General features: G+C 50.9%; 1 protein-coding gene across 1 annotated transcript in view; it reads right to left on the reverse strand.

Annotated features, from left to right (window-relative positions):
- Positions 1 to 21,854, reverse strand: part of LOC311511483 (galectin-9-like) — a gene marked incomplete at both ends in the record, with an annotated part of 37,610 nt that extends 15,756 nt beyond the window's left edge. The window contains 6 exons of the mRNA XM_084612133.1: positions 9,088 to 9,135; positions 9,909 to 9,956; positions 12,021 to 12,140; positions 15,824 to 16,022; positions 20,075 to 20,163; positions 21,825 to 21,854. Of these exons, the coding sequence (XP_084468259.1) occupies positions 9,088 to 9,135; positions 9,909 to 9,956; positions 12,021 to 12,140; positions 15,824 to 16,022; positions 20,075 to 20,163; positions 21,825 to 21,854 (534 nt within the window). The remainder of the gene's footprint in view (positions 1 to 9,087; positions 9,136 to 9,908; positions 9,957 to 12,020; positions 12,141 to 15,823; positions 16,023 to 20,074; positions 20,164 to 21,824) is intronic.
- Positions 21,855 to 22,309: the final 455 nt, after the last annotated feature.

Here is a 22,309-nt window from a genome sequence, read left to right on the forward strand (position 1 = left end):
ATGCAGAGTCTGTCTTCCCTTCAGCTGTCCTCCCTCAGGGCTGAAATGGAATTCAGCCTAACCAGAGTTTGATACAGGTTAAGCAAAATGTTTTTGAAAAACAAGAACTGGCCCGGATCTTTAGAAAAATAATGAACCATCCTGGAGGCTCCATTAATGAATGTTCCCCTATGAAGGTGTCCCTGGTGTCACCTAAATCACTCCCTGCCTGATTCTCTTTGATAGGTCTTGATGTATATAGCAGCTTATCATCTTGGATTAGACTGTTGGGCCATCTAGTCTGACATCCTGCCCCTAGCCAGGGGCCAGTACATGTTGCTACAGAGCAAGGCAAAAATCCTCAACTATGCACTTAGCCAAGTGTAAAATGCTCCACATGGACCTTCCTGATGCCTGCAAATAATCAGATCAACCTTTGCTCTGAAACATGAGATGTACTTATCCCCAGCAGATGCAATCAACATTGTTAGTACAAGAAGACAATAATGTCTAATGGTTAAAGCAGGGCTGGGCGGAGTAGAGGCATAGCACGCAGAAGTAGCTAGCTCCAGAAATGGCTTACATGTGAAATCCATGTAGCATGCTGCACTGTTTGAACCAATGGGGCTCCAGCCAAATTGAACCCTGAGCAATGTTGTACAGAAAGAAAAGGAGGACTTGTGGCACCTTAGAGACTAACCAATTTATTAGAGCATAAGCTTTCGTGAGCTACAGCTCACTTCCTCAGATGCATATCGTGGAAACTGCAGCAGGCTTTATATATACACAGAGAATATGAAACAATACCTATTCCCACCCCACTGTCCTGCTGGTAATAGCTTATCTAAAGTGATTTCCAGCACAAATCCAGGTTTTCTCACCCTCCACCCCCCCACACAAATTCACTCTCCTGCTGGTGATAGCCCATCCAAAGTGACAACTCTTTACACAATGTGCATGACAATCAAGCTGGGCTATTTCCTGCATAAATCCAGGAGCCCAGAAATGACCAGTGCACTGTGGGATATGAGTGGGAGGACTGAAGGAATATAGGTAATGCAAGATGGCACTTAATAGAAAAATAATAAGTTAGTTAGGTTAGTAACTAGTTATAATTAGCTTTGCTGTTGTTAGGCCAATTCAAGTTTTTTTTGTGAGGTTAAAGAAGGTTGCTTTTGTGTTCGTTTAAACCATACAAAACCAGTTTAAGCTGGCTAAAACCACTAGAAGGAAGTCAACGAATGGCTACGCAGGTGGTGTCGGAGAGAAGGCTTTGGATTCTTTGACCATGGGATTGTGTTCCAAGAAGGAGGAGTGCTAGGCAGAGACGGGCTCCACCTAACGAAGAGAGGGAAGAGCATCTTCGCAAGCAGGCTGGCTAACCTAGTGAGGAGGGCTTTAAACTAGGTTCACCGGGGGAAGGAGACCAAAGCCCTGAGGTAAGTAGGGAAGTGGGATACCGGGAGGAAGCACGAGCAGGAGCGCGTGAGAGGGGAGGGCTCCTGCCTCATACTGAGAAAGAGTATGGGGATCAGCGGGTTATCTCAAGTGCCTATACACAAATGCACGAAGCCTGGGAAACAAGCAGGGAGAACTGGAAGTCCTGGCAAAGACAAGGAATTATGATGTGATTGGAATAACAGAGACTTGGTGGGATAACTCACATGACTAGAGTACTGTCATGGATGGATATAAGCTGTTCAGAAAGGACAGGCAGGGCAGAAAAGGTGGGGGAGTTGCACTGTATGTAAGGGAGCAGTATGACTGCTCAGAGCTCAAGTATGAAACTGCAGAAAAACCTGAGAGTCTCTGGATTAAGTTTAGAAGTGTGAGCAACAAGGGTGATGTTGTGGTGGGAGTCTACTATAGACCACCGGACCAGGGGGATGAGGTGGACGAGGCTTTCTTCCGGCAACTCACAGAAGTTACTAGATTGCAGGCCCTGGTTCTCATGGGAGACTTCAATCACCCTGATATCTGCTGGGAGAGCAATACAGCGGTGCACAGACAATCCAGGAAGTTTTTGGAAAATGTAGGGGACAATTTCCTGCTGCAAGTGCTGGAGGAACCAACTAGGGGCAGAGCTGCTCTTGACCTGCTGCTCACAAACCGGGAAGAATTAGTAGGGGAAGCAAAAGTGGATGGGAACCTGGGAGGCAGTGACCATGAGATGGTCGAGTTCAGGATCCTAACACAAGGAAGAAAGGAGAGCAGCAGAATACAGACCCTGGACTTCAGAAAAGCAGACTTTGACTCCCTCAGGGAACTGATGGGCAGGATCCCCTGGGAGGATAACATGAGGGGGAAAGGAGTCCAGGAGAGCTGGCTGTATTTTAAAGAATCCTTATTGGGGTTACAGGGACAAACCATCCCGATGTGTAGAAAGAATAGTAAATATGGCAGGCGACCAGCTTGGCTTAACAGAGAAATCCTTGCTGATCTTAAATACAAAAAAGAAGCTTACAAGAAGTGGAAGATTGGACAAATGACCAGGGATGAGTATAAAAATATTGCTCGGGCATGCAGGAGTGAAATCAGGAAGGCCAAATCACACCTGGAGGTGCATCTAGCAAGAGATGTTAAGAGTAACAAGAAGGGTTTCTTCAGGTATGTTAGCAACAAAAAGAAAGTCAAGGAAAGTGTGGGCCCCTTACTGAATGAGGGAGGCAACGGAGTGACAGAGGATGTGGAAAAAGCTAAAGTACTCAATGCTTTTTTTGCCTCTGTCTTCACGAACAAGGTCAGCTCCCAGACTACTGCACTGGGCAGCACAGCATGGGGAGGAGGTGACCAGCCCTCTGTGGAGAAAGAAGTGGTTCGGGACTATTTAGAAAAGTTGGACGAGCACAAGTCCATGGGGCCGAATGCGTTGCACCAAGAGTGCTAAAGGAGTTGGCGGATGTGATTGCAGAGCCATTGGTCAGTATCTTTGAAAACTCATGGCGATTGGGGGAAGTCCTGGACAACTGGACAGCGGAGGGCAACAAAAATGATTAGGGGACTGGAACACATGACTTTTGAGGAGAGGCTGAGGGAACTTTGGATGTTTAATTGTAGCCAGACAGCCAGCCCCCCCACCCTCAGACCAGCATTGCTGGAAACACAGGAGGAAGCCGGAACAGGGCACTTAACATATATTCCAGCACAGCCTTTGAAGCTGTGAAAAGCACAGGTGTGCTGCTACAGTGTGCCTCTGGGAACAGATACAATGATTAAGCTCACAGCAGGCAGAGGCCCTGTGACAGACATGGCTCTTAGCCCCTACTAAATAGCGTGATGCACACACACCAATATCCTAGGTGGGAAAATATTTACCCTGATAAAAGAAATGTCCAGTAGTCGAAACTTATTGTTTCTCTCCCTTGCAAGTGTAAACTACTCTTGCGAGAGCTGGCGTCACCCAGACAGACCAGCCTCAATTTGGCATAAGAAAGGAGAAAGAGAATAAAGGAGTACAGAGGTATAAGTAGGGGACCTACAGCACCATGATTTTTGAGTGCTTTTCACTATCTATCTGCTGGTCAGATAAGTGACAGCCTCCCAAGGCTTCTGCAGCTAAGAGGGTCCCTAAGCCTTGTCCCTTATTCGTCTTTCCGCGGAATTGAGTGACCGATCCTGGCTTGGCACCGCTGGAATCGAGAGATCCAAGGAGGGTAAGAAGCACCCACACCTGATCTCCTATCTTTAGTGTACACATATTTTGAAATAGAGCTCTATACTTTGTTTTCTTTCTTTGGGATTGTGGCTTCAGTTTTGTAACTTCTTTGTGTGTGTAACATCTCTACATTTAAATAAGTAGGCACTAGCAATTTTGTAACCACATGATTAGAATCTAGTTTAATAAATTTTGGTAACCATTTATGCATAAACCTGACTTGTTTTCTCTGGTTTACTGTAAAGCGCCAACACAATTAAAGAACCTCAGCCGTTTTGGCTCTAAAGCCTGGCCATTAGGTGAGAGTACTAAGAGCCTAGCGTTGAGTTGTGCCGCCTCCACGGGGCAAACTCTTGGGGCACCTGTCAGTAAATCCTGGCTGCCCGCTGCGAAGGAGCTCTGAGCTCTAGCAGTTAAAGTCACGGGTGTGGAGAGGCTCTTAGTGCTGCCATTGGGGCACCTGTCAGTCAGTATTGACTGCCCGCTGCGAAGGAGCTCTGAGCTCTAGCAGTTAAAGTCACGGGTGGTTAGGACCTTGGGGCATCCGTCAGCCTAGCCCGGGCTGCCCACTGCGAAGGGACAGTGCGTCCTAGCGGTTAAAGTCACGGATGGTATAAACGGGCATAGCTGGCACCTCACCAAACATCCTTGGCCGTTGGCTAACATTAGTCTATGGAAGAGAAGAATGAGGGGGGATTTGATGGCTGCTTTCAACTATCTGAAAGGGGGTTCCAGAGAGGATGGTTCTAGACTGTTCTCAGTGGTAGCAGGTGACAGAACAAGGAGTAAGGGTCTCAAGTTGCAGTGAGGGAGGTTTAGGTTGGATATTAGGAAAAACTTTTTCACTAGGAGGGTGGTGAAACACTGGAATGTGTTACCTAGGGAGGTGGTGGAATCTCCTTCATTAGAAGTTTTTAAGGTCAGGCTTGACAAAGCCCTGGCTGGGATGATTTAATTGGGGATTAGTCCTGCTTTGAGCAGGGGGTTGGACTAGAAGACCTCCTGAGGTCCCTTCCAACCCTGATATTCTATGATTCTAAGGCTTGTAACCGCTGCAAGAGAATGTGTCTGAGACAAGTGGAACATTGACTGATGCAAGCAAGTGCAGCAAGCATGTAGGTATAGAACATAAAGGGGGGATTTAGACAAGTTTTAGCTTAGAAGACCCGTCGGACACCCAAGACCATGGGATGCCTGGATGATGCAGTGGTCCCCCTTCTAGCTCTCCTGTAAGTAACAGGTGTGGTAAACCCAGGACAAACAGCTACAAAAGGGGGGTAGTAATTAGTCCCAGGGGTTTAAAAGGCCCTTCCCTATCCATTGAGGAGAGAGAACCAGAGGGCAATAAGGCTCAGCTGGAAAAGGGGTTGCTAGGGAACCAATTAAGTTCAGCTGACTCCAACTACTTGGGACCTTTTTAAACCCTCCCCTGGGTGGTAGGAGGGGCAGAGTGAAGGAGTGAGAGAAGCGGGGAAGCTGCCAGTAGGCTGCTTGCAGCAAGACACCAAACCTTACCAATAGAGAGGCTGCACTTGCTCCCCAGGGGGAAGGAAAACAAGCACAAGGGACTGACTGAGGAGAGGAGTAGCCGGACCCTGGGCCACCTCTAAGGATTCGCCTTGCCCCGAACCTGAGTCTCCGAGGCTAAAAAGGACTGAGCCTACTGAGTATTTTGCCACACGGGCCATTGTTTATAGGATCAGGGAAGCATCATTGTAGTGGGGGTTTCCGGTTACACTGGGTACAGGGTATGGGAAATATTCTTAAAACCAAAAATTAGATCCAAAAATGTCAAGAAGGATCATGAGCAATGACCGTACCTCTCCAGCACGGGATGCGTGCACCCTGCCACACAACCCATGGCACTAACACCAATAGACACGCAGCCGATTACACGTCAAAGCAACTTGTTTAGTCAGAGAAACATCACTTGGGGTCCGCTGGTGAGGGGGCAAGAAGTGATTTTCCCCGCAGGACACACCCTCTCTGCTGTAGACAGAGCCTAACAAACCAAACCAGCTCAGCCTGTGTCTACGCTCTGGACCTTACAGCGGCACTGCTGTGAGGCCTCCCGTGTAGCGGCTCTGTGCGGGTGAGAGAGAGCTCTCCCACCTGCATAATTAACCCACCCCTAACGAGCAGCGATCGCTATGTTGGCAGGAGACTCTCTCCCGCTGACATAGCCCTGTGCACCCTGGCACTTCTGTCAGTGAAACTTTTGTGGGTCGGGGCAGAGGTGAAAGTAAGCCGGTCCGGTCCAGTCTGGCGTACCGGTGAGAAAGTGGCCGCCAGTACACAGCCAACCCGTACCAGCAGGGCCGCTGATGGTGGGGAGGTCACAAAAGGGACAGCTGCCCTGGGGCCCGGCGATTTAAAGGGGCCCGGGAATCCCAGCAGCAGCCGGAACCCCGGGCCCTTTAAATTGCCACTTGGAGCTGCAGGGTTCCTGGCCGCCGCTATCCTGGGGCTCCGGCAGCAATTTAAAGGGCCCGGGGCTCCGGGCTGCTGCTGCTGCTATCATGCCAGCAGCTGGAGCCCTTGGCCCTTTAAATTGCCAGTGCAGCCCCGGGCAGCGTGGTCCGGGCTGCACTGAAGGGCCCCCAGCCCTGCCCCTTCTGCCTGAGGCCCCGCCCCTTCCTGGGGCCCAGAGCCGCCCCTCCCACCCCCCACCTTGTCCAGGACCCCGGCCACCCTGCATACTGGTAAGTCCTTTAAATTACTTTCACCCCTGGTCAGGGGTGTGTTTCTTTTCACACCCCTGACCCACAAAATTTTTACCGACAAGAGCGCTAGTGTAGACATAGCCTTAGTATCCTCAACAGACCTCACCAGCTTGCTGTCAGCTTCTTCCTCCAGCCATTAACTTGTTGATTTACCCAAAACAAGAATAGAAGTGGGCAAGAGCTCCAGGACATTTATGGAAACAGCATATTTGAAGCATATGCTAGAGAATATTTGCAAAAGCAAATTCGGTATTTGCATTTACAAGTGATCACAACACAACCCTAATTCTAGGGGTTACATTCATCCAGACAGGGAACAGAAACAAGAGCATGTGACTGATGTATTCTGAATACCAAATGAAAAAACAGGGCTGTCCCTACCCATACGCAAAGTACGCAGCTGTGTAGGGCACCAGGAAATTTAGGGCAAATTTCCTGGTGCGCTACGCAGCTGCGTGCTGCTCCAACCCCTGCTCCGCCTCTTCCCCCGGCCTCTGCCCCAGCCCCACCTCTTCCTGCCCCTACTCCACCCTAGCCCAGTCCGCTAAGGACTGCAGCAGGTCAGGCCTGCACTCATTGGCAGCGGGAAGTGCAGCCACCCAGCCCCAGCTGCACCACCGGTGAGTTCTGTTCCTCCCTGCCCCCCAAGCCTCCCCCGTGGAGGCCTGGGGTCCCATCCCCACCTCCCTTTGTGGGGGGCTGTGTAGGGCCCCAGAATGGCTAGGGATGGCCCTGGAAACAAACAACTCACATATGAGCTGTAGACCAAGGATTACTCAGTGAATCATTTCAAAATTAAATGAGAGAAAAAAATCTCAGGATGATCATAAACAAAGAGGGGCAAGATTCAGTGAATAAAGTCACAGTCAGCCCAGCATGTATCCAGAGCTCGGACACATTAACTGAAGCATGCTGAATGTTTGTTTAAGGTGCATCCTTTTTCCAAAATACTCATAAGCCACTGGAGCTATGTGTGTGTCAGCCAAAGCAGAGGTACCGAGTATTAAACGGTCTGATCAAAACCCCTTTCTTCTCTCGAATGCTCCGCTCTCATTCTCTTGGCTCTAATGCAGCCAATATTTCACTCATGTTCCAGGCATCACAGAGTCTTTCAGCCTGGACAGGTCCTGACTTTCTAATGGGAAAAACAAGTGAATTCTCTCTGATCCCCCCAGCCTTCCTTATTCATCAGACGGATGCACCAAAGCACACATGTTCAGTGCCTCTTCCCTTTGCTGGGCATTTTAGCCTCTCTCCTCTTTGAGGAGCAGCCGATCACTGTGACTGTGACAACTTCTGTCTCACATGACTAGATTCAAATCCCAACAAGACTTTGCCCTTCAGTGAGTATCAAATTTCAAATTTCCTTCATCTCCTATCGTGCATTTTAGCCAAAGCCCTTGGGAGCCACCAGGTTACCTGGCTCACTTTTTCCAGTGGACGTTAGCATGCCAGAGACAGATTATTTTCCCTCATGGAAGACAGACTGGTTTCATGCCATTGATCATAGATATCCAGATCCAAGGTAGAACTATTCTCTCCTTGTTCATCTGTTTCTATTTCTTCACAGGCCAGATCCACAGCTCTACAGGGTCTGCTTCAGAATTGTGACAGACAAGGAACATCAGCACCTCAGTCATTCTCCCTTGTACAAGGAGGAGGCTCACAACTCCGCAGTTCCTTTGCTTCTGTCTGAAGCACAGCAACCCTGCAACTCCCAGCCGCTAGGACCCAGATAGGAACATACCTGTAGGAATACAGGGACTGCAATGCCAGAGCAGACCTGTGGCCATCTAGTCTGTATCCTAACCCTACCAGTTAGTGGTTAGCTTATGCCCCAAAACAGGAGGGTTTGCGTCTCATATTTTTTATTCTCTCTAACACGGTGTTGGGGTGAAATGCTAATTCCATTTAAGTCAGTGGGATTTTTGCCACAGACTTCAGTCCAACCAGAATTTAATCCTGAATGTTCTCGTCATCCATATAAGTTTCCCATCTTTGTCTAAATCTCTTGGTGATATCATGTGGCAATGAGTTCCACAAGTCAATTGTATTGTATAAAAAGTATTATGAGATACGTCTGACACAGTCTTAGAGTGAAGAAGACTAAAAGAATGTGACTGCATTAACAGTATAATTTTTATGCCCTCAGTCAGCTGAAATGAAACACCAAGTTTGTGTGGGACACAGGGAAATTTGAGACTAAGCTCAGTGGCATATAACAGTAGGCAGGTGCAAATGAGCGGAAGGAGAGAGAGTTCTATGATAGCAGCTGTCCAACCTCAGGAGCAGCTGCTCTTTATATGGTCACAGTGCCTGTAGATCCTGGTCAGTGTCTCTGCTCTTGCACACAGGACCCTCTGATAGCTCCATCTGTTCCCAGTGATTTGCTGAACTCGGATTTCACAAATTGCTCCCAAGTTTAAATCTGCAAGCCCATGACTGCTCGAGCCACAGGCCACCAGCTACTACACCACCCAGGCATTGGGATTCTTCAGATCTGGGATTTGGAACCATGCAGGGTTTTCTTCATGGCCCCCTCCATGCAGGAGTCCTTGAAGCATAGTGTGCATACCCCACACCTCTGCCACCTCACCTGGCCCTTTGAATAATATGCCAGGAATTATATTACCCTACTGGGTCTTCCTCCCTATCTTGCCCCCTCACATCCCAGGGTCTTGTCAAAGTCTCTGAATGATCGATGTGTATCATCTGTAGCAAAATACTCACTCTGGGAGCTGGAGCCCCGAAGACTGGCTGGGCAAACACATTGGGGATCTGCAAGGACAGAGAGGCCAGGTAAGCACAGCAACTGTGATGTGAGCTTCAGCAGCTAAAACTCCCCTGCCTGCATGATGTCACCAGAATTAAACAGCCCCTTCGCTTCGTGACAAAGCAGAAGCTGGACCGCTCGCCCCACCAAGGCCCAGACAAAGCCCCAAAATGAGGGGTCCGGACAAATGATTCCTGCAAGGAACTGGACCTTCAGGTGTCTACCCTTCAGAAAGGATGTTGAAAAGCGAGGTCTTGGGGTGTCACTCTGGTGAGCTGTGTAGCTGCTCCATTCTGATAGGGTTGAGGGGTCTCAGCAGCAAGATGCTTCCCAACCAGGTGACTGGGGCATTCGTAGAGCACCCGAAAGCGTGCTAGTTCAGGTATAAAGCAAGGCCCTGCCCTAAGGAGCCTGCAGCCTACACAGAGGCAGTGCAGCAGGGGTGGAGGAAGACAAAACACTCCTCACTTTTCTGGCTTCTTTAGTCTGGTAGCCCTTGCCCAGGAAAGGAAGTCTTGGGCAGTGGGAGGCAAACCCTGTTTGAATGTCATACGCAGGGGGACCGTTGGACCCAGTCCACTACTCCCATGCTGATTCAAGCAGGGGGACATGTCAGGTATTGTGCAGGCTACCATGGCCAGAGACAGAAGCATTTTGACCCCCGATGTCTGCTGGAGCTTTTCCAGCTCACTTTTCTAGGATGATCTGAGCATCTCCTCTTTAGATCCACACCCCCCTCTAAGTTAGCTGAACATGGGACTGTAAGAGTTGTACTCACACTGCTGGAGTGAATTCCACAAGCAGGGGCTGCCTGCCCTTGCAGCCCCTAAACCCAAAGAAGTACGTTAAGGTGAACCATAGAACCATAGAAGATCAGGGTTAGAACAGACCTCAGGAGGTCATCTAGTCCAACCCCCTGCTCAAAGCAGGACCAACCCCAATTAAATCATCCCAGCCAGGGCTTTGTCAAGCCCGGCCTTAAAAACCTCTATGGATGGAGATTCCACCACCCCAGATTTCTCCCTAGGTAACCCATTCCAGTGCTTCACCACCCTCCTAGTGAAATTGATTTTCCTAATATGCAACCTAGACCTCCCCCACTCCAACCTGTGACCATTGCTCCTTGTTCTGTCATCTGCCTCCACTGAGAACAGCCGAGCTCCATCTTCTTTGGAACCCCCCTTCAGGTAGTTGAAGGCTGCTATCAAATCCCCCCTCACTCTTCTCTTCTGCAGACTAAATAACTCAGTTCCCTCAGCCTCTCCTCATAAGTCGTGTGTCCCAGCCTCCTAATCATTTTCGCTGCCTTCCACTGGACTCTCTCCAATTTCTCTACATCCTTTCTGTAGTGGGGGCCCAAAACTGGACGCAATATTCCAGATGTGACCTCACCTGTGCCGAATAGAGGGGAATAATCACTTCCTTCAATCTGCTGGCAATGCTCCTACTAATGCAGCCCAATATGCCGTTAGCCTTCTTGGCAACAAGGGCACACTGCTGACTCATATACAACTTCTCATCCACTGTAATCCGCAGGTCCTTTTCCGCAGAACTGCTGCCTAGCCAGTTGGCCCCCAGCCTATAGCGGTGCATGGGATTCTTCCGTCCTAAGTACAGGACTCTGCACTTATCCTTGTTGAACCTCATCAGATTTCTTTTGGCCCAGTCTTCCAATTTGTCTAGGTCACTCTGGACCCTATCCCTACCCTCCAGCCTGTCTACCTCTCCCCCCAGCTTAGTGTCATCCGCAAACTTGCCGAGGGTGAAATCCATCCCATCATCCAGATCATTAAGGAAGATGTTGAACAAAACCAGCCCCAGAACCGATCCCTGGGGCACTCCACTTGATACTGGCTGCCAAGTAGGGATTGCACGTGGGGTTTAATGGTACTAGAGACAGGGCAGGGCAGTAACGGGGAGTCAAGGCAGGCAAAGAGCTGCAGGCCTAGATACTGAGAATCTGTGATGTAGCAGTAGTTGGCACAACACCTGAACAGATCCTTCTCCCCAGCTGGACCTTCCCTTCTGGCTTCCCAATCTTGAGTACCACTCCACACTGCAGGGAGCTTTTTCCCAGCATGCCTTTCTGGGGCTCGCCCTTTTAAATTTGACGGCTGCTGCTCTAAAGTGGCCATCTTGCAACTGGCAGTTGCTGGCTCCGTCTCCCTCTCCCTCTCTCCCCCAGCTGTTAAATCTATGATTGCTGAGGGGCTGGGATACTCGCCTTGCATGCAGCGCAGGCAACTCCCTGCCCCATTGGGCACTGGCCCCCCGAGTGGCCAGTCACTGTGGGCCTGGACATGGGAGGCACCATTGGAGGACAAGACATTAGTCACACCCAAGTTCCTGAATGGTGTCTCCTGCTGGGTGCAGTAGTGGGGGGTCCCATGGAACAACACCCCCAGTTCCTCTGGCTTTCCTTGCCCTGCATCAACACATGCCTCCCTATATTTCAAGTGCTAAAGTGAGACACAGCGCCGCTCAGACCCGTCTGCCCCTCTGGAGATGGAGATGCCAGGTTTGATTGGTGTTGTGACCTAATGCATGGGTCACTCAGGTATGGCCTGGCCAGCCATAGACAGAGAGGCGGCCAGGCCAAACCTGAGTGGGCTGTGACCCTGTGCACTGAGTCTCAATGCCGCTCTGTTTGGGGGCCCCTCTCAAACAAGGGACCTGTGGCAAACTGCCCCTTTCTCCCCTCTCCTCTCACAGGTGGCCCTGAATGTGAAAAATGTTCTCCTTTAACCAGGATGGAGGTTTGGGGGGTCAAGCAGGACAGTCCAGCGAAACTCGGGGCAGTTGAGAGGTCTGTTAATACAATGTCCCTTGCCACTGGGCAGCCGGCCTGAGCAGTGGAACTGGTGTTAACAAGGCCAGAGCAGATACTCACGCTGGGGTTTGTGAAGTTGATGCAGTTCACAGTCACGTTCCCTTTGATCTCCAGGGTCTGGACCGTATGAAGGGAAAGGCGGTGTCTGTACTCCAGGAAGTGCTGACCATTCACAGAGACCTAGGGAAAGGGCAGAGGGAGGGATGGGTGAGGGCTGTGCTAGGAGGAGTGAGAAGATGAGGGTATCCGCAGTGGGAGAGCCTTTACTCTAGTTAAGATCACGTCAGGGCTGCAGTATCGCCAACCCCAGTGTTCACAAATTATGAGTTACACCTCATCAAATCTTGAGATTGTCTTAAATATAAAGAATTATGGACTCTGTCTATTTGCCTTCTGGGTTTCTGGTCTTTCGGGATCACATTTTCAACTTTTCTCCACAGCCATGAGAGCTGGAAACTTGCTGGGTTTTGTTGTTTTTTTTTAATGAAAGCTGAGAATCTGATGTAATCACATGACTCCAGGAGTAGGGGCTTTAAGAAAAACACCCAATATTGCAAGAATGTGGGGCTTCCCTGCTCTCACTTGCTCACAGCTTCTTGAAAATGTCTCCTCTGGGGCTGAAACCTCCTCGGCTGCACTCAGCCCAAGGAGGAATGTCTCTTCTGGGGCTGAAATCTCCCCTGCTACACCCAGCCCAAGGGGAAACATTTTGGAAAGTTTCAGCAAAGTCTATTCAATGACTTTTAGTTTGGCTGAAAAAATGTCCAGCACCATAAAAGCTGAACTCTGCTGTCCACTGGTGTCTGGGCCTGTCTGAGCAGGAGCCTCCAAGTGACTGCAGTCTCTGCATGAAAGTTAACCAGGCTCTGTGCATCCCCGTTTGACACAAGCGGAAACATTCTTTGCTGACACTGAGCCAGATTCTGTTGCCAGTGATATCGGGGTAATCTGAGGTAACTCCACTGACTCGTAGAGCTTGACTCCACTTTCCACCACCTCCGTGTAAACCGGAAGTAACACCAAAGAGGCTGCAGAGATTACACTAGTGCAAAAGGAGAATGAGGCCATGGATATAGGTCTTGTCTACACAAGGAAATTATACCAATTGAACTACATCGGTTTAGAAACTGATTTAGATCAACCAGTGCAATCCCCAGTGTCAGTTCAAAAGTGCCTTGTCATGGAAGTGTTGGTCCTGACTCCACAGTTCAGCTGGAATTGCATTTTGCACTTAAATCAGGGATTTGTTTTATATGAAAAATACAGCACATGCTCCTCAAACTTACAGCACTCCCTCACGGGGCACTGAATGGATTGCCTGAAGATTTACAAGTACATCTCTATTAATTAGTTTGTGAGTTAAAATTAATTAAAAATTGGATCCTTTAAGAAATTTAGTACCCAGTGTCTCTTTGTCCAGAATGATCTCGATAACCTCCCAGATCGATGAAACTTCAAACTTTACATATAGTTAACATTACTAGACCTCTTGTGCATAGGCTATATTTGAAGAAATTACATTGTTCTTTAGCTAAGTGATAATTTTTTTATTTAATCGTTATGGTTATATAGGCTGTAAATAGGCTCAAATCAACAATTCAGGTAACTCAGGTAGGGTCATTATGACCTTAGCAGTAACTCACTCAATCTATCCCCTCCCTTCCTCTGATTTGCCTACAACAATTCGATTGGCACATGTGCCATGAGTTCTCATGGGTAGATTACTGGGCCCAGCTGTCACAGGCTCCCCTTTTTAAAGGCTCTGGGCTGCTCCTAGTTTGGGAATCAGGGTGTAAAAGGCTCCCCATGGTGCTGCTGCCTCAGATCCACTGCGCACTGAGGCCTGGTCTGCACTTAACATTTAGCTGGACGTAGCTTCGGCCCTCAGGGGTATGCAAAACCCATCCCCCAAGCACTGTAGCCCCAGTGCCACCCACCCGTCCCGGCAGAAGCCGCTGTGTGGCAGGGGAAGCCCCAGCACCCAGACCCCCGCTGTGGCGCTGGGACTGGAGGAGCTCTCACTCCCCGCTGCGCCCCGGGGCCGTGGCATGGGGACAGAGCTTCTCTGGTCTTGGGGCTGCAGTGGGGAGGGGGGAGGGCAGGGGTTTGCGGTGGGGTGGGTGGACCCTGGGGGAACAGGGGTGGGCCTCAGGAAAGGGGCAGAAAGGGATGGGGCAGTGGGCGGGGCTGCAGGCGAAAGGGGTGCGGAGGGGCCACCCCACTAACTCCGGCTCAAGGTCCCAGGCAATCTTAATTTGCCTCTGCTTCTGGAGCACCCCCCTAAGCCCGCCGGTTCTTCCAGCATGCTCAGAGTCAGCCAGTGTCCCTGGAAGCCCCCATCCCCCCGCAGGTAACGTGCGGTGGGAAGGGGGCGTAGGGAGGAGACATGAGGGGAGGTCATGTGTCCTCCCCATTAGTTGGTGCCCCCCCTCTGGGGTGAGGAGGCTGAGCTGGGACAGGCCTCAGGGCGGAGTGGGGTGGGGGGCCGGGGTCCAGGCACTGGTACCCTCCCTACTTCTAGGGAGCTTCCAGTGCTCACACCCAGCTTCTCCAAATGCAGGAGTCGCGCGCGGCCCATGTGGAGCTGGGACCCTCCCCTAAGAGGCCAGCCACCTTGTGACAGTGCCTTTGGAAATCTCCCCCTTGTAACAGAGGAAGACTTAGCCGCACCCTCTGCAAGGCTGCGGAGACAGACCTCAGTGAGAGCCCTTCCTGCAAGTCTCTCCCCTCCCTGCCAAACACGGTATCAGCTGAACTCCATCAATGCTTAGGGCCTGATCCTGTCTCCCTTTCACATCCCTCTGCGGCATCTCGAGGCCAGTCACAAAGCAGTGTGAACCCAGGGGCGGTGAGGTGTATGGGCCCATGGTGCCCGTGCTCCACCAATATGAGAGCACAGAGGCCTGGCTCCCCCGAAGTTTGGATCCGGGTCTCTCCCCCTGCCCCACCTGCCGCCCCCACGCACCTCCCCCGAAGCATCCCGCCCTGGCCCCGCCTGCCGCCCCTGGGCAATTTAAAAGGGCCTGGGGCCACCACCGCCACCGCCAGCAGCGCAATGGGGCTAAGGTGGCTTCCTGCCCACCCGCTCCGCTTCCGGAAGTGCTCGGAAGTGGCCGGCACAACCCTGCAGCCCCTGGGGGGCTGGGGTGTCTCCGAGCACTGCCACCATCCCAAGCTACAGCCAATGGGAGCTGCAGGGGTGGTGCCTGCAGGCACCGGTGCATGGAGACCCCTCTGGGCCCCCGCCTGGGAGCTGCTGCTGGAGGAGAGTGCAGGTCGCTTCCGGGAGCCGCCTGAGGTAAGCGCTGCACCCCTCACCCTCTCCCGCAACCCGACCCCCTGCCCCAGAACTCAAACTCCCTCCCAGAGCTCGACCCCCGAAGCCCCCTTCCTGTACCCCAACTCCCTGCCCAACCCAGATCCCGCACTCAAACTCCCTCCCAGAACTAGCCCCCAGCACCCCCTCCTGTACACCACCCCCTGCCCCAGCCTGCACCCCGCACCCAAACTCCTCCCAGAGTCCGACCCCCGCACCCCCTCCTTCACCCCTGCCCCAGCCCAGACCCCACACCCAAACTCCCTCCCAGAGCCTTAGGCACCACCAAAAATGATACAAACTTGCCTCCCCTGCAAGTATAGGCACCAGCAAGGCACCCCAGAAGCACAGACTGGTCTGTACTGGCCTCCCCTCAAGGCCACAGACTGGTACTCGCTGATGTGTCCTGTCCCAGCAAGGGGACCTGCTTCCCCTCCATCACCCCTGCAGAGCTAGTGGCCCTTGATGGGCTGTGGTGCAGTGCCTGGCAGCTGCCAGCAGCAGAGTATCCACCCCGGCTGCCGTCCTGCCAGGGCCGTGTGCTCACCTGATAGCAGTGGCCTTTGACGTTGATGATCACTTCGAAGTAGATGCCTGGCTGGAAGGGCATGTGGTAGGTCCTTTCCTCTGGCCCCCAGCAGCCGTTCTGCTCGGTGTTGCACACAACCACTGGGCGGCCCTCGTTGAAACGCGGATTAAAATGGAAGGCGATGTCCCCGTTCCTGCACCGCAGGTTCACCACAAAACTGAAACAGAACAAGATGGTGTGACCGGGGCTGCCCGTGCCAGGATGGGGGGTGACATTGCACCCCATATTCTTCACAGTGATATGATTGTGATATGATTATGACATAATCATAATGTATTTTATGCAAGATAATCATGTCAGATGTCATTGAAAAGGTTATGATTTGCTGAATAGGATTATCCTATTTGTATGCATGTGTATCACTTTTGTACCTGAAGTGATGAATATTGACTATGTATCTGTACTTCAAATGTAGTTACACCTGGGTAACTCCCACTAGCCAAGATGCTTTCATTCTAGATAGTGAGTGGGGAAGGGCCCATTCAGGGCAACACACTATCAGGATAAAACAGTAGGCCTTAGGGGAAGCTTTTCTCCCACCTTGGGAGCCTTCCTGAGAACTACAGACAGCCTCTGAATAATGGCTGCTATGACCACATGTCTCTAGACTCCATCTCCAGATGCCAGTGTTTTTCCATAGACTAGTCTGGGAACCAAGCTTTGGGAACAAAGAATTCCGTCCATACGCAAAAGCTATATAAGGCAGGGAGTGACATCATCAGGTGTTCTTCACTCCCCACACAAGAAGACTCCTGGAAACACTTCAGGAACAAAGACTGAATTGGGGGAAGTGCTGGACCCAGGCTAGTGGGATTTTTAGCCTGTGACTGAAATACCTGGAGGTTCCAATCTGTAAAGCAAGTGCAGCTTGCCCCTTAAGAATCTGCAGCCTGCTTGTATCATCTCTTAGGATAAGAATCTGCTAATTCATATCCAATCTATTTAGTATATTAAGTTTCGTTTGCTTTTTTTACTTATTTGCTAGGTAACCTGCTTTCATCAGTTTGCTATCACTTATAATAACTACAAAAGAAATATTTTAAGTGAATACGTTTATTTTTGCTTTATTTAAACCACTGTGTGGAAATCATAACTGAGGGGCAAAAGGCTTTTGCATATTTCTCTCCACATTGAGGAAGGGGGAGAATTTTATGAGCTTATGCTGTACAGTTCCATGTGCAGTGCAAGATGATATAATTTTGGGTCTATATACTCCAGAGGGGGGGTGTGCCGAAGGAGCTGGGAGTAGCTTTCCCAGGCAGGGGCCAGTCAGAGAGCCTGCATGTAACTGCAGCTGGGTGTATCCCTACCTGTGTGTATGATGGTGAAAGTGCAGGCTGGAAGGCTTTGTAGCTTGTCACAGTAGTGCAGTGTAAAAGGGAGCCCAGGCTGGTGGGTGAGGGGGCTCAGTGGTACCCCAGTTCCAGGTGGCACCCTGGGGGGAACCCATCACAGGGGGAATGGGGAGAATAGGCACTGACTGTGGAGGTGGGCTGCCCCTGGCAGGGAGGGAGCATAGGGGCTTCCCATACCAGGGGGCAGGGAAGGGGCTTCCTGAGCCAGGTGTGGGGGGCTGCTCTTGACAGGGAGTGGGCATGGGGGCTGTCCACACCAGAAATGGGGGGCTGCCTGCGCAAAGGGTAGGAGGTAGGGGGGCTGCCCTCCATTGTCGGGGACGGGACTATGGTGGGACAGAGGGATCATGGGGCGATGCGGGTGGGGTAGAGAAGGGGCCATGTGGGGCAGGTAGGCTTGGGATAGGGCTATGGACAGAGGGACAATGGGGGCAATGGATGGGGCCTTTCTTCAGGGAAGTGTGCAGAGGGAAGTGTCACAGGGGCAGCCCCCGCCTGGTGTGGGGAGCAACTGAGGGTGTGGATGGCACCACATTGTGGATGGGGCAGGGTGGATGGGGCTGTGGGAGAGGCACTGCCTCGGGTGAGGCGAGGGAGGAAGGATGGCAGTCATGGGACAGCCCTACCTAGAGGGGAGGGGGAATAAGGCCTGTGGGGGCAGCCCTGCCTCGAGGAGGGGGAAAGGGGCAAGGAGCCCTTGGGGGCAGCCCTGTCTCAATGGGGAGAGGGAATGTCATAAACATAAAGGGAAGGGTAAACACCTTTAAAATCCCTCCTGGCCAGAGGGAAAACCCTTTCACCTGTAAAGGGTTAAGAAGCTAGGATAACCTCGCTGGCACCTGACCAAAATGACCAATGAGGAGACCAAGCTTTCAAAAGCTTGGGGGAGGGAGAAACAAAGCCTCTCTCTCTCTCTGTCCGTTGGTGTGATGCTTTTGCCGGGGACAGAACAGGAATGGAGTCTTAGAACTTAGTAAGTAATGTCGCTCAATATGCGTTAGATTCTGATTCCTTTAAATGGCTGATAAAATAAGCTGAATGGAATGTAAATTCCTGTTTTTGTGTCTTTTTGTAACTGAAGGTTTTGCCTAGAGGGATTCTGTAGGTTTTGAATCTAATTACCCTGTAAGGTATTTACCATCCTGATTTTACAGAGGTGATTCTTTTTACTTTTTCTTCTATTAAAATTCTTCTTTTAAGAACCTGATCACTATTAAAAATTAGTTCCTTATTTCTAGCCTGGATTTGTCTCACTTCACCTTGCAACCACTGGACCTCATTCTGCCTCGGTGAGATTAAAGATATCTTTGCCCTCTGTGCGCCGTGATCGTCACCTGTTTGCTCTCTCTGGGAGAAACTCAATAGACGGAGCTCCTTTAGTCCTGCCCTGTGCGGCAGCTTGTCCAGCCCTTGGAGCGTTATTCTCATTCTTTTCTGAACTTTCCCTTTCTGTCAACATTGGCACTGGTGAGAGGAATACTGGAGACTGCGCCTCGTTCTGATTGCCACATAGTAAAAAGGATGGTGTAAATAGGAGACAGTGCAGAAAAGAGACACAAAAATGATTTAAGGGCTGGAGAAAATGCCTGTCAAGAAGAGACTTAAGGAGTTCAATCTCTCTGTCTTATCATAAGGAGGATCAAAAGGTGACTTGGTGACAGTGCACAAGTGTAACTCCCATGCCTTGTGTGTGGTGTTCTGTCCCATCTAGTGGCACTGAGAGAGAGAGAGAGAGAGAGAGTTTGCTCTACAGCCTTAGCTAACAGCCAGTTGGCTTTTGGCTCCAGAGGTTCCCGGTTCAATTCTGCCCACTGACGAACAGGGTCTGTTGGCGTTGCACAAGCACCTTCACAAGGAGAAAATACTGGCTACTAGAGGGCTCTTTGACCTAGTGGAGAAAGGCCAAACAAGAACCAGTGGCTGGAAGCTGAAGCCAGACTAATGTAAAATTAGAAATTACAGTCAAATGTTTACCAGGGAGGCTGATTAACCATCGGAACAAACTCCCGGAAAGTGGTGGATTCTCATCTCTTGATGTCTTCAGACCCAGACTGGCTGCCTTTCAGGAATGTGCTTTAGCAAATGCAAATGATTGGGCTCAATGCAGGGGTAACTGGGTGAAATGTGATGGCCTGTACTACACATGAGGTCAGACTAGATGATCTAATGGTCCCTTCTGGCCTTAAAGTCCTGAAACTGTGAGTCAACCTGTTTGAAGTGTGGACACCAAGCTTGTCCTGGTACCAAAGTGATGGTCTCATCAATGCCATATAGGGGTGACAGCACCTCCTTACTTCATCTTCCCCTATTCGTACCTCCAAGGAACACCTTCACCCTCTCAGCTGCTGCATTGCTCTGGAAGCTGGGTTTCACAGTTACCTGTAGTCCTTTTCAGAGAGCTGGGGCAGTGGGAGTAGAAACCATGGTGGAGGAGTGAGAGGTGAGGAGTTTGTTGAGAGGCAGGTGATTCAGGGGAGGCGCTTTAGTATGGGGAATAGAGTCATGGTCTGTGCAGCTAAGCGGCAGGGAAAGGAGCCAGGAAGAGAGAGGAGAACAGGGAGAGAGAGGGGCCAGTGGAGGGGGTGAACCTTAACAGCAGCCAGGAGGAGCCTGGTGGAGAAGCCGTGCTGGTGAAGGATGACAGTAAGGACAGCTCAGAGTTAGTGGCGCGGTGAAGGAGGGGAGGGGGACTTGGTGAGTGAGGGGGGAGGGGGACTTGGTGAGTGAGGAGGGAGGGGTAGTGGAGAGCTGTTGAGTGCTGATTGCACAAGGGCCTGGTTGAGCTGAGTCCAGATGGAGTGCTGGTGGGGGAAGCGGGTGAAATGCAGCACAGGATGGGGTAAATAGCACCAACCTTTTCACGAAGGTTTGGACTATTCCTTGGATTAACACCATCTTCCCTTCACACAGGCCTCCAAAGATGGGTCCAGAATAGGGGACGCTCTGGAAGAAACCACCCCACAGTTTTAAGGGCAGCAGAGGAACCATACACTGCCCTGCACATACCCTGCACATACACGTACACCTACACTGGCCAGTGGGGTAGTAATTTTCACAGGGCCCTACTGCAGGTGTTCTGCTGTGTCTCCCAGTATTGGGACATTGTGGCTGGGGAGCTTCTCTCTATCAGGGCCCTTACTGGGTGACCAGATCATAGAATCATAGAAGATTAGGGTTGGAAGAGACCTCAGGAGGTCATCTAGTCCAACCCCCTGCTCAAAGCTGGACCAACACCAAGTAAATTATCCCAGCCAGGGCTCTGTCAAGCCTGACCTTAAAAACCTCTACGGATGGAGATTCCACCACCTCCCTAGAAAGAAAAGGATTACTTGTGGCACCTTGGAGACTAACAAATTTATTTGAGCATAAGCTTTCGTGAGCTACAGCTCACTTCATTGGATGCATTCAGTGGTTACCTCCCCAGGTAACCCCTTCCAGTGCTTCACCACCCTCCTAGTGAAATAGTGTTTCCTAGTATCCAACCTGGACCTCCCCCACTGCAACTTGAGACCATTGCTCCTTGTTCTGTCATCTGCCACCACTGAGAATAGCCGAGCTCCATCCTCTTTGGAACCCCCTTCAGGTAGTTGAAGGCTGCTATCAAATCTCCCCTCACTCTTCTCTTCTGCAAACTAAATAACCCCAGTTCCCTCTGCCTCTCCTTGTAAGTCACATGCCCCAGCCCCATAATCATTTTTATTGCCCTCCACTGGACTCTCTCCAAGTTGTCCACATCCCTTCTCTAGTGGGGGGCCCAAAACTGGACACAGTACTCCAAGTGTTGCCTCACCAGTGCCGAATAGAGGGGAACGATCACGTCCCTCCATCTGCTGGCAACGCTCCTACTAATGCAGCCCAATATGCCATTGGCCTTCTTGGCAACAAGGGCACACTGCTGACTCATATCCAGCTTCTCGTCCACTGTAATCCCCAGGTCCTTTTCTGCAGAACTGCTGCTTCGCCAGTCGGTCCCCAGCCTGCAGCGGTGCATGGGATTCTTCCTTCCTAAGTGCAGGACTCTGCACTTGTCCTTGTTGAACCTCATCAGATTTCTTTTGGCCCAATCCTCCAATTTGTCTAGGTCACTCTGGACCCTATCCCTACCCTCCAGCATATCTACCTCTCCCCCCAGCTTAGCGTCAGCTGCGAACTTGCTGAGGGTGCAATCCATCCCATCATCCAGATCATTAATAAAGATGTTGAACAAAACCAGCCCCAGGACTGACCCCTGTGGCACTCCGCTTGATACCGGCTGCCAACTAGACGTTGAGCTGTTGATCGCTACCCGTTGAGCCCAACAATCTAGCCAGTTTTCTATCCACCTGATAGAAATATATCCCGATATTATCTGGCCCATCCCGATATTATGTCCAGATAATATGTCCAGAAATATGTCCAGATATTTTCTGGACCATCCCGATATTAGGGGCTTTGTCTTATATATGACCCAATTATCCCCCCCGCCCAGGACCCTATTGCCCCTTCCCCGTCCGTCCCGATTTTTCACACTTGCTGTCTGGTCACCCTAGCCCTGACAGATGTCTCCTGAAGAGAGAAGACAGTGTGCATCTCCAGGTGTTCAGCTCCCACCCAGCCTGACTCACCGGGTTGAGAATAGGCTGCTGGAAAGCCATGCTGAGCTTTTCCAATGCTGCTGCTGCTGCTCGTGGTAGCCCCCGGTGGCTCTCTGTGACTCTTTAGGTTTCGTTTCCGAGCTGCAAGCACAGAATGTGGGCGGGTTATCTCTCTCCTGCCACCAGGTGTGCTTTGATTAAGGGTTTCAGAGTAGCGGGCGTGTTAGTCTGTATCCGCAAAAAGAAAAGGAGGACTTGTGGCACCTTAGAGACTAACCAATTTATTTGAACCTAAGCTTTCGTGAGCTACAGCTCACTTCATCGGATGCATCATGGTTCTCTATGGCAGGGTCTCTGGCGTTGCCATCCCAGGGCCATAATCGGTGCCAATGACTTGAGGAACTGGCAAGAAAGGGGAAGTAAAATGCAGCTGCCATGGGGTGAGAGTCCAGGAGCATTGCCACCTGCTCGCACACCCTGCTTCCTGTCTCTGCCACCAGTTCCCCTTTCAAGTG

Source organism: Lepidochelys olivacea (assembly GCF_965140295.1).
Source record: "Lepidochelys olivacea isolate rLepOli2 genome assembly, chromosome: 23".
Taxonomy (NCBI): Eukaryota; Metazoa; Chordata; order Testudines; family Cheloniidae; genus Lepidochelys; species Lepidochelys olivacea.